We start from the raw sequence: 17,590 nt of genomic DNA, 5'->3' as shown, positions 1-17,590 counted from the left end.
GTACAATCAACAGCATGAACTTCAACCCTCAATATTCTCATTAGCTCAACATTTGCAGAAGATGGAGAATTTGAATGAACTGTAACACATACTTCTATAAAGCTGCTTATCTCTGCCTACTGGGTTCAAGTTGTTCAGCTGTTTTATTTTCATGCAACTTATTACATTTTAATATGTGTAACAGGTCCAAACGCTGAGAATTTTAAAAAGGCAGCAGCAGCAGCATACTCTGCTTTTCAAGTGAAACAAAGGTTTGTCAAAGTGGAGGTAAAAGAGTCCAACTGTTAAAAAATGGCTCTTTCAGAGAAGTACATCACTCAGAGATTCTCAGTCTTTAGTCCTCTAAGGGCTCATCCTTATTATAAGGGTGGAGGTTCCATGAGAACTAAATACAGTAGCCCAAGAGTTTGCATCATAATCAAAAGCAGGTCAGAGAAATGGATGGGGATATTTACACAGGACTGGCCACCTGCCAGAATTCTGTCCCAAAGCACTCCCCTAAGCTTATAATTATTGTTACTCAACAGTAATCGTCCACTTTTACAAAGTGCACAGTACTTTGAGGTTCCAGTTCTTCTTTCCATAAGTAACTTAAAAAAATAGGATGGTCTATCATGGATTCATATATAAAGAGAACAAGCTGCTGGTTGCCAGATGGGAGGAGGTTTGGGGGACTGCGTGAAAAAGGTGAAGAAGACATTAAGAAATACAGATTGGTAGTTACAAACAGTCATGGGGATGTAAAGTCCAGCACAGGAAATACAGTCAATAATATTGTATCGCTATGTATTGTGCCAGGTGGGTACTAGGACTTATTGTGGGAACCACTTCATAAATTTTATGTCTAACCACTGTGGTGTACACCTGAAACTATCATAAATTAATATTGAATGTCAACTATAATTAAAATATAAAAAAATTTAAAATGGAAACAAAAAATGTAGGGTGGTTTGTTTGCCAAACTGTATGAAATAGAGGGGCTTAAAACCGCATGGGTCTAAACAGCCTCTACTAGCCCCTGACTTGCCAGTAAAAGGTAGGCTTTAATATGAAGATATGTTGACATTAATAAATTATATCAAAGTAATTAAAGAAAAAAGTACAAAGAAAAATCTATTTGAAACAAAGGAAAAATAAAGAGTAACAATCAAAATGGGAGTTTTTTGCCCTGGCTGGTTTGGCTCAGCGGTTAGAGCATCGGCCTGCGGTCCTGAGAGGCCCGGGTTCGGTTCCCGCTAAGGGCGCGTACCTCGGTTGCAGTTTGTCCCCGGCCCTGGTCGGTCCTGCGGGTGGCAGCCACTCGATGTGCCCCTTTCACGTCGATGTTTCTCTCTCTCTCTCTGTTCCTCTCTCTCCCTCCCACTCTACCTGAACAAAAAATGGAAAAATGTCCTCGGGTGAGGATAAAAAAAAAAATTTAAAAAAAAAAAGGGAATTTTTTTTTTTTTTTTTATCCTCACCCGAGGACATTTTTCCATTTTTTTGTTCAGATAGAGTGGGAGGGAGAGAGAGGAAGTCAGAGAGAAACATCGATGTGAAAGGGACACATTGAGTGGCTGCCACCCTCACAAACAACCAGGGCCGGGGACAAACTGTAACCGAGGTACGTGCCCTTAGCGGGAACCGAACCCGGGTCTCTCTGGACCGCAGGCCGACGCTCTAACCGCTGAGCCAAACCGGCCAGGGCGAGGGAGATTTTTTTTATTGGCCATTATTAACCTATAACAAATAGCCAATACTTATATTTTTAAAAATTCAACCTCACTAGTGATCAAAGAAAGAAAAACATTTGAGGCCTACAATAAATGCTCAAAAATAAAAACTGCAAGTATTCAAAGCAGACAAGAAAATGTTAAAACAATATAGTCTTAAACATATCAGCCATACTTTTCTGCTCTAAGCTTTCTTAAAAACTCCTGTAAAGTTCACACCCTTTCATTTGGAGGGCTCTACCTTGTGGAAATAATTGAACATGTGGGAAAAACTTTACATAACAAAATCATTTAAGGCCAGAGGTTTTTAAACTTCTCTATTGTTAGGAATTGGGGGGGGGGGGGGGCTTATGAACTTGAATATACAAAATTATATCTTTCTTTTCACTAACTTCTAAATAAAATGTAGCATTTCTGTCAATTATAGATGTAGGCAACAAACTAAAATAATATTAGCTATCCATGTGATTTTGAGACCAATAGAAATCATATCGCATTAGAGTTGTTGCAGATATATCAAAATATTGATTATACTCATCACTACTTTGAAATTATGGTAGTTATCAGACTTGAAGCTAGATCTTTTGTTAATGCAATAAGAAAGAAGCATAGATATTAGTATGTCACAGAATTTTAAACACTTGCAACTGTACTTTAATATGCTTCTATTGCTTTGTGTTTTTATTTAATGCTCTTAAAAACATTATTCTAAGGACAGCCCATAGATTTCACCAACCTGTGAAAAGGGTCAATGGGGGGTAGGGGGGGAAGCAAATAACTTAGGAACATCTGATGTAAGCATTATTTATGATAATGAGAAACTGGAAAACCTGAATTTTAAGTAGATGGAAACTTTAAATGATGACATAACCAATAATGACATCATGAAAAAATATATAAGACTGTATTTAATGATCCTAACTTTACTTCAAAAATGAATATGCATGTATTAAAAAAGATGAGACAGAAATAAAATCACTACTAGTCAAACAAGATTAATTTCTTATTTTCTACAGTTACTAATTTTTCTTTAATGAATATATATAACTTTTTTAATAGGAAGATTTTTAAAAGCATAAAAATGTATTTGGTTCACAAATGGTCAGTGAATATAAATAATATTTTAAAAGCTTGCATAGTAATGCAACTCTTTAAGTTTAATGTTAGTTAATATTAATTCAAATGTCAGCTCAGAAAAAAAAAACTTATTTAACATCCAAATGAAAGAAATTACAATGAGACACCTGTTTCTAACTCAAAGTCTGTATTTAAAACATCTTTTGTGCCCTGGCCAGTTTGGCTCAGAGTTAGAGCAATCGAAGAGTTGAGGGTTCGATTCTTCAATTGGGGGGGGAGGGTCATGCAGGAGGCAACTAGTCGATGTGTCTCTCTCACACAGATATTACTCTTTTTTTCTCTCTCTCTCTCCCCCTCCCATTCTATCTGAAGATAAATGGAAAAAATATTCTCGAGTGAGGATTTAAAATTTTAATTAAAAAATAAAACAACCTTTGTTACCCCTTACCAGGGGGATATATTTCAGCAAGATGTCTTCCTATATAAAATACTTTTGAAGGATTTGGAAGGAAGTCCCTTGGAGACAGCTGGAAATGCAGTCATGGCAGAAGCCACTGCACTCCTGAGGGCAGGGACCACGCAGAGTCTACATGCTTGTTGACTAACTGCCACAGGGATTAGAGGTTGTTCCTGCCTTACACCAAATGCTTCTACTTGACATGGATTCTGATGGGAAGAGCTCTCCTCTCTCACTGCCCTGAAGCTCAGATGAATGACCTTCCCACAAGAGAAGGCTCCATGGGAAGATTAGGCAAAAAAATGATAAAATAGAGCAAATATTTTTTGAGCACTGAATTTTGGTGGTGCTCAGGATGAGGGACTCACTTGTGTCTGAAGTTTTAATGAGGTATGCATTTGGAAAATAGGTGACAAGCTCTATTATGTATCATCAACTGTACTAAACAACAGATGGAAAGGGCCCTTAATTCCTTGAGACTACAAAACAGCACAGAATTCTTTGGAATATGGGCATCATTAAGCATGACCCTCACTTTGATGCACTTTGACACAGGAAGTGGAAGCACTGCCATTTTCATGAGATGAGTCACATGTTAGCCACTGTTACTGACTACACCTGAAGGATTTTTTTATTTTTCAATTTTTATCTTGACTGCTTTTAGACTTATGGAAAAGTTGCAAAAATACTACAGGGTGTTTCCAATAGATCCCTAACCCACTCTCCCCCAGTGGACGTTAACATCTTTTGTAACTACACATCGTACAATCATCACTGATTGGAACCATGAAATTAACACTGGTACGATCCCATTAACTCAAACTTCACCAGTTTTTCCACTCGGGATGCCATGTTGCACCAGTTGTTATTTCTCCTTAGTCCCCTGCAGTCTGTGGCAGTTTTTCAATCTGTGCTTGTCTTTCATGGCTTTGACATCTTTGAAGAGATTTTATTATTCAATTTGGGTTTGGTGATTTCACATGATTGGCCTGAGATTATGCATTTTGGGGAAGAGAACTACAGAAATTATGGAAACTACTCAGTTTACCATTTCATGGGGTTCATGATAGGACCCTGATTCACTTGGTTAAGGGGGCGTCTGCCAGGTGTTCTCACCATAATGTCATTATCTTTCTCCTTATCGTTTACAAATATCTTCGGGGAGATACTTTGAGATTATGCAAATCCTGCTTTTCCTCCTGTTTCTCCCCAAACTGTCACCCACCGAATTTAGCATCCATCAGTTCTGTCTAACAAAGTTTACAATGGTAAAAATCAGTCTCCATAGTGGTATTTTGGGTCTGTTGGGGATCAATTGGTGGTCTTGGTTAATTTCCACAAAACCACTGTGACCACACAGACTTGTTTGTGGTCTCATTTCCTGAAAAGAGAGGAAAAGGAACTACAACGTATTTATTCGGTGTCTGGCATATAACACAAGGTCATATACACAGAGGGCCCTCACTGCCTCTACCTAATGATATAAAGACAAGATACACCGGCTCCTCAATTAAGTAAATCTTATAGACTTTGCATCAGCACCAAACATTAATGCAACTGTGAAACGTGTACTGGGTCTGCCTAATCTGTGGTCTTTGCCTTCAAGTAATGCTTAGACTGGTTATAAACCAGTGCACCCTGGAAAGCATTGTGCAGAAACAAGGGGCGCAGGGTGACTCACAGCAGAGGTGGGAAAGAATCTGCACCTTTGGGAGGGAGGGGTCACACAGGCAGCATGAACCCAGGAGAAGCAGGAGGAGAGAGCAACCCATTCAAATCCATGCATTGGGACAGGGGAGGAAATGCAGCTCCACACCAGAGTGGAGCAGGATAAAGCCCTCCCAACTCCAGCACCCATGTGGGTGTCCATCCTGCACCTGGTTTACCGGCCTTCTCACTCTAAAAATATAAAGTCAGGACAGTCTCTCTTGATTTCAAAAATAAAACACGTGGAATAGCAGTTGAAACGCATGCCCTTCTAACCTACTTCCACAAACCTCTGAACTGCTTTGGCACAAGTAACATGGAAACCTGAGTGCTTTAGGGGGTGGAGTTCAGACAAGCTCAGACTGAGAAGATCACAGCCAAGAAAGGAGAGGATGTTTGTCTCAAAGGAGTAAACAAGCAAACTGTCATACCTAATGGCCTCCTTGCTACTAGAAGCCCTGAGCAGATAAAAAGTCAGCCGCACAACATTCCTAGGCTAGTTTCTCAAGAAATTAGTGCCCCAAGTCTCCCTGAGAAGGACTACATAATTAGAGAACTCCCTTCAAACAAATTACACACGGTTTATGTGATCATAATAAAAAGTAATAGACAAGGACATTAAAAAACAATCAATTATACATATATAAAAACTGTCCCAATTAATTTTGGCAGAAATTAACTGTTAAGTTCAAGAGCACAGAGTACAATGTAGTTCAGTGGAACAAACTTGTTGACTTGAGTTTACCACTTATTTGAAATAGAACACTGTCCATATAAAAAAATAAACAATTATTTTCACCCCAAAACACCAACCAGGAAGAATATATGCACCCCTATGTTCAGAGCAGCATTATTTATAATAGCTAAGATCTGGAAACAGTCCCAGGGCCCATCAGTAGATAAGTGCATAAAAAAGCTGTGGTACATTTACACGATGAATACTACAAGGCTATAAAAAAGAAGGAACTCTCTTACCCTTTGTGACAGCATGGATGGACCTGGAGAGCATCATGCTAAGCAAAATAAGCCAGTCAGAGAAAGACAAATACCATATGATCTCAGTTATATGTGGAATCTAATGAACAAAATAAACTGACGAACAAAACAGGACCAGAGGAATGGATACATGAAACAGACTGACAGTTCTCAGAGAGGGTTGGGGGTGGGATGGGAGGACTAGAAGAGATTAACCAAAGAACATATATGCATAGCCCCTGAATGCAGACAATAATGTAGTGAAGGCCTGAGGGAAGGGGTCGAGGGCTGGGGGGAGGGAGCAAAGAAGGGGAAAATGGGGGACATCTGTAATAGCGTCAACAGTAAAAAAAATATATCTTTAAAACAACTTTTAATTATAAGGCATCTCACAGTAGTTTCTTCAAGCCTAATAGTGCTATACTCATAGGATTAAAAAAAAAAGTTAGAAAACAAACAAAATAAGCACGATTTTTACAAATAAGATTAGCTGCATGGTGTCCCCCTGATGTTCTATCAGTACCATACAATACTCTACTAAAACATATAATAGCTACTTAATGATGCTCATTTAACAAACTGGAACTTGAAGCACAGCTTCCGAGAACAAAACCAAGAGTACACCTGAGTGCTAAAGCTGCCACTTCAAGCTCAAAAGAAGTTAAGTGCCTATGTTCCACAGAAATTATGCTAAAGATGGCTGACTACAAGAGACTGAGAGGTAAAGACAACTGGACATTACAACAGCAACTGAAATCCAAGTTGTTTGTGTCCTCAGACTGATCACCCTAAGGCCCAGCACACGGCTGAACCTGATTTGTGTGGGTGTAAGCATGTGTGCTCCAAAACATGGGCGTGGGGTGGGGAGAGGTGGCGGAGGAGGAGGAAGGTGAACAATAGAACAGTCACATCTGGTGGTTTAAAGTTATCAGAAGAATAATCAGGTGCACAAGCACCCTTTCCCTCCTTCCAGGAGCGGGAAAATATTCTTAGCTGAGCTTCGGACCAGGCAATGGCAGTTCCTCCTGGCCACTGGGCAGAAGGGAGAGGCCCTTCCCTATCAGAGCATCTTCAGTAACTCGACTTGGAGAGTGACACCCCACCCAGCATCAGATAAGCCTATCAGCATTGAGTAACAGAGCAACAACCCCCACCGCCAAGGCAACCCACGGGCTGCTCTCTTTTCTGTTGATGTCTCTTTCTGAATGGGATTCTGGGAGGTCGTGCCTCAAAGACAACTGTGCACCTCAGTGCGAAACTGAACAAGTCCTGTATGGGAACAACAAAGGAGGCGAGCGATGGCTGGGAGAAGTTGCCTCAATGAGTCATGTTGGCTATAGGTAACAATTATTCTATAACTTAGTGTTTTCTACTTACCAATTTCCTTGGTCTTTTTTGATCATGAACTATGTAAATAAAAGCTAAATACAAAACATAGGCGCTCAAAGGGAGATGACCAGATTGATTGCAACGCTCTCCTACAACCTAGTCGGTGCCTCTCTGGGAAGGCTGTGGTTGCACCATTTGGATTGATCACAATGACAGTGTCACCTGAGGGTCCCATGGGCACTAAGTGACCAGGTCTGCATAAAGCACAAAGTAATGGCAGTAAATGTGAGCTACATTACTACTATTATTTAATCCTTGGCGAGCCTCAGCAGACACATCGCACACTAGCAAAAGAACCAAGAGAAGTGGGTAGGAGAAGGACATTGGTGGTGTGCTGCTTGCTTTAATAAGTGCAAACAGTGGGACTCGTCTGTTGGTCCAGGATCTTTCCAGCAATGAACTGGGCTTACATGTTGAAGCCAAATATCTTCTAAACATTAAATTTTCAAAATAGTGATGTTTATAAAAACATTGGCCAAACACAATTAAACTTTACATATAATGTTGACAGTAGAGTGTCTACAGTAAAGTGAACTGTTTCCCCCAGAGACTTGGCCACAATGAAGTCAGGAATGCATTAAACAGAAGAATGGAACATATGTGGTGATAAAGAGGTCAGAGAGACAACCAGGCCAGGAGTGTTGCGCCCGCTGCTGGGAGATAAATTACCCCTGCACTGATGTACTCTTTTCAAAGGACTGAGTCACTTTCAGGTTCTGATGAGGGAAAATGAGTTCATGTATTAATTGCAGTGAATCGATTTGCATATAAAAATTATAAGACAAATTTCTTAACTGTATTTTATACAGTGATAAAAGCATAGATATTATATAAATATTTTAATATACAGTTATACTTTAGGGGGCTTATCAGCTTCAAATGATGGTACTCGTGGTCATAATTTGCTGTATATTATCATATTGTGACAAATGATCTGTTTGATGTAAAAATTCTAAGTTGTGTGGCTCAAGAAAACACAACAGGCACTCTATGTAACTGCCGCTCACTGAGCCAGCTTCCTGGATTAACTACCGCTCCGGGTTCCCTCCGGAAGCCACGAGGATGATGCCCAATGGCACTCACAGGCACAGTCTAGTGCCACACTCGGTGGTTCCTGCTCCCACCAGCTGGACTTCATGCTGACAAAGACTCGGCTATGTCTTCCAAACCTGTTTATGCCAGTTGACTTGTTACTGTAATTATGAAATTTAATTAAATATTATGAAAGCTTATGGAATGTGAGCACAAAAAATAAATCTTGTTTCTACTAAAAACTAAGTGGAAGGCTTTGGAAAAACTTAATAAAGGCAAGTCACTAAAAAGAAAGCTGCTGGATTAGATGTGGGTGAGACAGCTACAAAAAATGAGGAAAAAAAAATGAAACCTAAGATTTTATAATATTCAGATTGCTTTGCTAGTGTCTATGTTTTTGCTCTTGTGGTTTAAACTATTAATACAAATATAGAATTTAAAATAGTAGAATCACTGTCCAAGAAAAGCCCTTGGCCTCACAAGAGTTTGGCAACTATATTTTTATATATTTTAATAAAAATAAAATATTTTGAATATGTAGTTTTTAAAGACTTCCTGATTTACCCGCTATTTTCAATTAACCAGTTCCAATTATGCTGGATAAGAGGGTATTTTCCATGCTTCAAATTAGAAACTACTGTGGATTGGTGGCTTTTAAAATTTATGAAGTGTTAGGAGCTAAGCTGGAACATAGGCGTTCAATTTTCCCCCAAACATTGGAGAGATAAAAATACTTTAAACAAATTTCGACCAGATTTAAACATAAAAAGGTTCTCCTTTCCTCACTGACACAGGGGAGAGCAGAGCACGGGGCGAGGGGCAGCCCTCGCTGCACACATCAGAGGCAGAGCCCTGGCCTCAACATCACTAGCTTTATGGCAGCTTAACCACGAACTCACGGAGGCCCAGTGTTCTCCTCTGGAAATGCCATCAAAGACGGTACCTACCTCAGTGGGCGGAGTATGAAATGAGAAAATTCATGTCAGCAAAGTTCCTGGTACATAGTAAGTGCTCAAAAAGGTTCATTATTAATATTATCATATTGCCTAACTGGAAAAAAGTGCCTACTACTACATTTATAAGATTATAACTACTATATTCTCTCTTATGTTGGACTTGAAGTGTCAGTTTTTAGCAAGATGGCCTTCACTTACAGGCAGCTCAGAAACACCTGTGGAAACAGAGCAGGTCTTCTCAGCTATGGGAAATGTTATTGCCTAAGGAATATTTGGCAGTGCCTGGAGACATTTTAGGCAGTCACAACGGGGGTGGGGGCAGGTGACACCTACTGGCATCTAGGGTGTAGAGGCCAGGGCTGCTGCAAACACCTACAATACACAGGACAGCCTCCTCCAAACAACTATCTGGCGCCCAGTGCCAAGATGGCAACACTGAGAAACCCTGTACCTTAAAGGGCAGTATAAAAAAAAAGTGATTTCTAAAATCTGAACTCCAAAAAATTATTCTGAGAGAAGATTGCTTAAAAATGAAATTGGTGCCCGGCCAGGTGTGGCTCAGTGATTGAGCACTGACCCATGCACCAAGAGGTCGCTGGTTCGATTCCCAGTCAGGGCGCATGCCCAGGTAGTGGGCCAAATCCCCAGGGGGGCATGCAGGAGGCGGCCAATCAATGTTTCTCTCTCTCTCTCTCCCTCTCCTTTCCTCTCTCTCTAAAATCAGTAAAGAAAGAAAAAAAATTTTTTTTAATGGAATTGGTGTCTTCATTATCATATTGATTCCAGTAGCACTGCCATGCATATTTAGGAGACAGACATACTTGTAACAAGGTAAGATTCTTTTGGTCAATAAACCCTCTTAAATGGGGTCTATCATGTAATAACCTTACTATAAGTTTTATTCTAAAGCCACAATGAGTACTAAAAATGCAATGTCATTCAGAAGAATAAATCTAAATAAGATTCCAAAACATTAAGTAGAAAATCAAAACATTGCTGTTGTCATTTGCATAAAGGGTTGGAGAGGTGACCGAGCCAGCCAATGGATCACTGGTGTACGTCCTTCCTTGGCCAGCATCCCATTTCCTAGCCTGGATGCTTATACGACAAACTCATTCTTCAGTTGCTCAAAAACACTATTGGAAAACTCGTAAGGAGTTCACTTAAACTTACTATTTAACAAATCACAGTGCCTGTCTTAAAAGTAGGAGATAAAACTGTACACAAAGTATAATCCAACAATGTATGTGTAAATTTTCCCCCACGAAACAGAAAAGACTAGAAAGGACGTCAACCACATGTACTTCTTTTACTCAAATACAGAAGACCTGAGTCTGATTCCTGGCTCTGAAACTTATTGGCTCTGTGACTTTTGTCAAATCATGTAATTAATTCCCACTAAAGTGCCTGTGAAATGAATAGAAATGTATTGCAATTCCCATTAACTGATGAGAACACAGAGGCGGAAAAGCAATGGTCCCACCCTAATGGCAAAAGAGCTAACAATGGAAGGCTGCATTAAGATGGTTTTTGCAGTCCTTAAGATAAAAACATGAGTATTTAATATACAAGATATTTTAATACCTGAAAGTTGGAAGTAACTAAAGAAATACATTGCAGCACACACCTATTTGACTGTTTTACTATCATGAAAACCAGAAGGAACATATGAAAATCTTATGTCACACCGCTAAATCAAATAGTACTCTTTCAGAAAGTACAGCACAGAAAATTAAAATAACAAAAGAGCTCCACTCACCCTTCTGAAAGAAGAATTTCCTGTAATAGTAGGCGCCGAGGTCCACGTGTTCCACGATGTACCTTTTCACCCGATCCAGATGCGACACCAGGTTCTCTCTGGGCGTCTCAAGCACTGCCACTCCTGCATTTGTGCAATGGGAGCTGAGTGCAGACTCAAAGGAGGCACTTTCACACCCACTAAACGAACCAGAATTTGATTTTGACAGGCTGATTTTTCTTTCACCTTCTCCACCTATCTCATTCCGAAAATACGGGCAGCTCATTACAAGTTCATTGCTTTTATCGTCTCCCTGGTCCATGCCGAGGCTTCCTTTGGAATTCAGGTCCTCCGTGCTGCCCATCGGGGAGCTAAAACTGGTTGAGTGGGACAATGGTCCTGAAACCAAGGATGCTACGGCAGCTGCCGAAGCCCCCGTGGTGGTGTTTCTCCTCTTAATGACATTGTGCCTGTTCATAATCGCCTCATTCAAGTCAAATAATATACTCTGGACATCGTAGTGGGCAAAGCACTTTGGACACGTCCAGGGTCTGACAGAATCTTCTGAGCGATTATCTTCAATATCCGATGATTTCCCAAGTTCTTCAGCTTTGGCATTACGTAATTTACGAAAAATGGATGAGTCTCCAGTTTCAGACTTGGACCGTCGCTTGAGTGGTTTTTCCCTCTCCTTGAAGAGCCTGAGGTTCTCTCTCTGCGAGATGGGCCCGTCTATAACATCCAAAGAGAAGCCAGAACCCTTGCCCCCACCGGCAATGAGAAAGTCACTGAGCTTGGTTGGAGTTGGACCTCGATCAGATTTGTCATCTTTGTAGCCCTTTAACAAGTCAAAGAAGCTCTCTCCGGACGTTCCCTGCTTGTCGATGGAAGATGTGCTGCCATACTCCCTGTGCAGTGACGGCCCCGTCTTGTAGGTGGGTGAGACGCATTCATCAAAGCTATCCACATCAAGCTCACTTATGGTGATGTCGCTGTTGCTCCGCTGTCGTATTCTGCGGAGAGCCTTCCTAGGGGAGCTGGGGTAGGCTTCAGGCATGAGAAATCTGGAGTCCATGTTCTCCAGCGGTCTCGTCTTGTTTTTCAGCGTGTTCTGTATGCTCTTTAACATGGCTGAGTCACTGGAATTGAGGCTAACAGAACTTCCCTGACTCACGGGACTGCTTTTGGAGGACATGCTCTCAAGGCAACTTGAGGTTTCTATTTCCTGACTTGAACGGCTAGATTCTTTTACATTTTCCTTCCTTGGGGGCCAGTCTGCAATCCTTGCCCTAACCCCCATCTTTGGGACTCCGGGAGTGGAGGTTATATGGTGAGGACCTTCGCTTCGAGGGGGCCCTACAGGAGCCATGACCGATGATCCCAAGCTGCCATTTTGGGACCGGAAGCGCCGCATGTAGAAGTCATCGGTGTGGACTTTGGGAGGGCCATCTGTGCCGACAACGGGGGCCCTTTCAGTGGCAATAGGCCTCTCCGTCTGCGACCGTTTCAAACTGGTCATGATGGGAAAGCAATCCGACTTAAATCCCTGCAGAAAGGACCATTATATCCAGTTTTAAATGTGCACTTCCCTTTTGGAGAACAGTTTCCAGAAAATACAGCAGTTGCATAAGATCTTAATCTTTTTCATTTAAAAGGTTAAATGGTGCCTTATTTTCAAGCTTTTGAAAATCCAGATCTTCAAAACATTATAATCCACAATAGTTCCTCTGCTTCACTTTAATAGAAAATCTTTCTTTCAGAAAAAACTCAATGGAACTTGTATTACTGGGACTCTGTGGTTGCCATAATCCCATGCTTTCTCTGAAAGAGAAGGACAATTGGAATTAGCACTTGATAAATACATCTAAAAATGAATATGCAACTGCCAAACCCAGACACATGAAAATAAGACTCCATAATGAACATGGCTCAGAGCTCACAACCCCATATTTGAATAAAGCAGGTTTAAAAGAAAGTAAAAGCATTTAATAAAACCTATCTTTTAAATTATATATATTTTAAAAGACTATCAATGCTTCAGCTTAATCGAACTGTTGCATGTGACAGTGTGTGGGAGGATCTCATTCCAGGACACTGAGACTCCAACCCCCAGTACAGACCAAGAGCAGGCTCCAGTGACCTCTAATAATGCAGAATATCACAAAGCACCATGCTGACCAAAAGTTTGAGACACAGAAACAAGTTTAGCACTTGGAGCAACACATAATCAGTTTTCTAACAAGACTAAAAATTGAAAAATTATTTTATTTAATATGCAGCAACACTCATTTCTTAACACCTCCCATATTTCAAAATTCTAACTTGTCTTCTGTTTCTTTATAAAGGCTTAACATAATTGGCAAGAGCAAATACAACTGAGAGAAAATAGACAGTGTTTTCCAAGAGCACTCTTCCTATTTTCCTCTACTTTATTACTTACCCCAACGAGGAAGAATATTTCCAAATGAATCCAGCATTCACCACCACCTCTTCCCAAGCTCTCTCCAGTTCCATCTACTCCTAAAGCTAGAACTACTTCACTAATTAACAAAATGCCCGCATTTCCTTGTGCACGGCATCTTACCCCACCCTTCAGTGATAATTTATTAAGAGCAGAAACAAACTACCGCTGCAGCTAGACCTCTGCATACTCGCAAGAGGGGAGAGAATTGCTAGCATCCTTCCAGGTGACTGCCGAAGAAAACCAACTTCCTCATGCGCACAGCAGTCAGGAGGCAAGAGGCACAAATTCCGAGCACAGAATCCTGCCTGGTGGCGTACATCCTGAAAATAAAGGCAGACGACCCTTTTCCAAGACTCCACAAATGGCACAAGGGGTGGCCTTTAAATTCTTGCCAAATCCATGTTGGGGAAGATGCTGCTGACCCAGCACTGCACTGACAGGGCTGCATTGTCTACAAATCACTGCTGACACCCACCCCCCAGGACGCCCCCGTGCTCCCCGCGCTCCACGCAGCGGTGACAAGCACTTACTTCCACGGTAATTAAGCATCCTGCTCGTCGGCTTCCTGCCTGCAAGGCAGCCGCTTTAATTCCTCTTGCAGTATGAAGCATCATTTTAGAAGACTCACTGCTATTTAAAGGCTGGAACATTTGGGGTGTTTCAAAACTGCACGCTGCCTGCAGAATGCAGGGCCAGCAGAGCTCCAGCTGGGCTCAGGGGCTGGGCTGGGCAGCCAGCAGATAAACGCCAATTGTTCTCACTCCCCTCCTCTTCCCCCACCTTTGTGAAGGGGATAATGTTTTGCACTGCTACCTAATTAAACCTGGCTTTTGCGCTTTCTGGAGAGTTCTGCTGTCAGATGGCTGACTTCCTTTCCCCTTCAGAACTTTGCAGGCTCTGTGACGGTTAAGCCCGCAAGTGGAAGAACGTGCTAACTGTTGCAGCCAAAGGCAGCACGTGTGGCCACAGCTCAACTCGACAAATGCCCCTCATAAAATGGAAGGAAAGCCAGTCAACTGAACCAAAATGCAAAGAAAAAAAAATCTTCTGACAATCCAAACCAGAACTATGAGCTATTTTTTAACTAGGAAAAAAAGAAAAGCTGTTTATTTCCATAAGATACCTTTCAAAGAAAAGCTACACTAGCAGAAAAAAATTATTCTAAGTAGATTCTTATAAAAACCAGATGCTTTCAGCATTTCTCACAATCTCACAGAAATCACGATAAACCACCTATTATTGCCAGAACTTTCATTCTCAGAAAGGCCAACACACCAATCCCACCATGATAACTCTTGCCACACTTCATTTCCCTTACAAAACGGTTTGTTGCAGGACTGTCTTTTTAAGCGTGTGTGAGGTTTTATCCCTGGCAGGAGGAAGCTAAAAGCCAGCACTAAAAGGCAGCAACCGAACAGCCTTGGCAACGCCAGTCCTGGCCTCGCTGCTACAGTCCTCCCCAGATCCTCTCATTTGCTTCTTATATTGTTCATGAATTATTTTTGTCTTATTTTAAACATAAAAATTTCTTCACAAAAGAACTGCCAAGCCTTCTATTACATCTTTATTATAACAACTCAATTTTTTAAATTTCAAAATATAGACAGGCACATGGGGGGGGGGTGCCCACAGTAAAATGGCTTGTAAAAACTAAGGAGGTTCAAGACAGACAACTAAGTTAAATTACAATTTTCCCCCTTCCTTTCTACTTACTTTCCCCCTCTCCCTTTCCCCACCCATAATTATATCATCAGAGCTATTTTGCTGCACTATAGTCCTTGGGCACGAACTATCATATGCAGAAGTAGAGATGCTGTGAATTCATTGAACTGCTAGTAAAAAATAGTCATTGCTGCGTGTAATACAGGCATACCTGGGAGATACTGCACGTTTGGTTCTAGACCCCCGCAACAAAGGGAGGACCGCAGTGAAGCGAGCTATAACCTTTCTGCTGGGGGTCCTGCCTTCAATTTATAAAAGGCGCAACATCTGTGAGGCACAGTAAAGCCAAGTGCAATAAAATGAGGTATGCCTGTATGATGGCAAATCAGTAACACCTAAAATCTATTCCTTAGGGTTGATGGGAACAGCAAACATGTGCTGACAATTATTAGTAATTCTCTTATCAGCAAACCTATCTAAGCATCAGTAAATGTGGCAAAAACAACAGAATTAAACAGAAGAGCAATCCTAACTTACAGCATGTCACCTCTATCTACTGAAAGAGTGGGCTATATAGAAAATTTCCTTGTAAGCATGTTTAATTGAACAGCTCTGGGTACTGAGTCCATGGTAGGTACATTTAGCTAGAACAACAATCCCACTCTCAGTTCAGTGAGTTGTTGAAAACTGTATCAGAAAACGTGAATATTCATTCAAATTCTACTAGTTGAAAGTCTGTCATCTACCACAACATAACAGGCCGCCCTTTTCGGGTGATGCATTCTTCCAGAGGGCTTCCTCCTCCCTCGAGGCCAGCCCCAGCCTTCCTGCATTCTCTCGGAGCACAGGCCACACACCTGCAACGGGCATTGGAGAAAACAGTCCCTCCCACTCGTGGGAAGCCACAGGTGTAAACAGTCCTTGTCATTCTGAGACATTTACACCTTTGAGCCCTCCCTCTTCCAGAAACTCTCCTCTAGACTTCCAGGACAACCACGTTCTTCCTTTTCTCTTGCCTCTAGCTTTTCGCTTACTCCTCAGCACTGCTGGGAGGCTCCACTGAAGAGCTGGTGATTCCAGGGGGATCCTTGGCTTACTTCTCTTAGCACGCTTCCTATTTCTGGCAGGAGTGGTGAAGGGTATGGTGTTCGGATGCCTGTGAGCCCCGAGTGCCTTGGGGTGTGAGGGCAGGCCTGGGAGCGCTGCTGGGAACATGCTTCTCTGGAAAGCAGGAGTTGACATGGTTGGATCACAGTTGCCTGTGCACCTTAATAAGAAGAGAAATCACCTGGGGAGCCATCTGCATGGCCACCAGTATGGCCTGGTGATGTTACAGGTGCCTGCAGCCATCTCCATCATCTCTGTGCACTTACCTCCAAATCTCTATTCAGGATCTTCTCCCCTAAGTCCAGATAAAATATAGGCAAGTGCTCATTTGCCATCTTCCTTATTTATCTATTTTCTACAATGTATTAACAAGGAAAAAGTGAAAAAAAAATTTTCCCTAGAAACGAATAGGTGGTAAGGAAGAGAGAACAATATATAATTCAAGGAACCAAATGAAAAGAGCAACATGGCAAACTTTCCTTGTGCCAAGGGAATAAAGAATAGTTCAAAGGCTACACGAGAAGATGTAGGAAGGAAAAAAAAAAAAAAAAAAAAAACAACTAGTTTCTTTCCTGAAATAATTTGTAGTACAATATGGTATACTCGTCCAGATGCTGTAGCATTCCTCATGAAACACTTCCGTATTCCAAAATGCTATTTTGCTAGCTAGAGTCCTTAACTGGCATAACCTCAAATATAGGGCCAACTCACACTGTTTCAGGGCAACGGGAGTTTTCATGATAACTACTGAAATGCTCCAATAATTCAGAGCTGTACAATCTTAGAGTATTTATGAAAACATTAATGTAAATAGTTTATGAAATTGAATACACAGATTTAGAATGCCCATAAGTATTCTGACTTTAGAATAGAAAACTTTATTTTATTTATTTATTTTATTTATTTATTTATTTATTTATATTTTTAATCCTCATCTGAGGACATCTTTCTATTTTTTGTTCCGATAGAGTAGGAGGGAGAGAGATAGAGAGAAACATCGATGTGAAAGGGACACATCGAGTGGCTGCCACCCGCACGACCCAACCAGGGCTGGGGACAAACTGCAACCGAGGTACGTGCCCTTACCGGGAACCAAACCCGGGTCTCTCCGGACTGCAAGCCGATGCTCTAACCACTGAGACAAACTGGCCAGGGCAGAAAACTTTATTTTAAAACAAAAATTTAACTTCACAGTACTTGAACATTAGATTAACTAAGATAACCAAATAAGGCAAACTATTTTGTTTATATCCCCTTCTTGTCTCTCCTGAATTTCACTCACATTACATAAAAGTAATATCTCATATAAAGGGA

The 17,590-nt window shown here is 41.2% G+C and overlaps 1 protein-coding gene across 3 annotated transcripts in view; it reads right to left on the bottom strand.

Moving 5' to 3' along the window:
- SIPA1L1 (signal induced proliferation associated 1 like 1) overlaps window positions 1–17,590 on the bottom strand; it is a 355,546-nt gene that overhangs the window by 138,894 nt on the left and 199,062 nt on the right. The window contains exons 1-2 of one of the 3 annotated variants that reach the window (XM_036252592.1): window positions 13,484–14,305; window positions 11,065–12,864 (exon numbers count right to left, since the gene is read on the bottom strand). In XM_036252592.1, coding sequence (XP_036108485.1) covers window positions 11,065–12,562 — 1,498 coding nt within the window. In that variant the 5' untranslated portion in view covers window positions 12,563–12,864; window positions 13,484–14,305. Of the gene's footprint in view, window positions 1–11,064; window positions 12,865–13,483; window positions 14,306–17,590 lie in introns of those variants that run through there. The other 2 variants (XM_036252581.1, XM_036252572.1) reach the window with 2 other exon arrangements.

The sequence above is a fragment of the Molossus molossus genome, unplaced genomic scaffold (assembly GCF_014108415.1).
Source record: "Molossus molossus isolate mMolMol1 unplaced genomic scaffold, mMolMol1.p scaffold_m16_p_1, whole genome shotgun sequence".
Lineage (NCBI taxonomy): Eukaryota > Metazoa > Chordata > Mammalia > Chiroptera > Molossidae > Molossus > Molossus molossus.
Note: the sequence above shows the minus strand (reverse complement) of the source record. Positions and strands in the feature narration are given on the sequence as shown.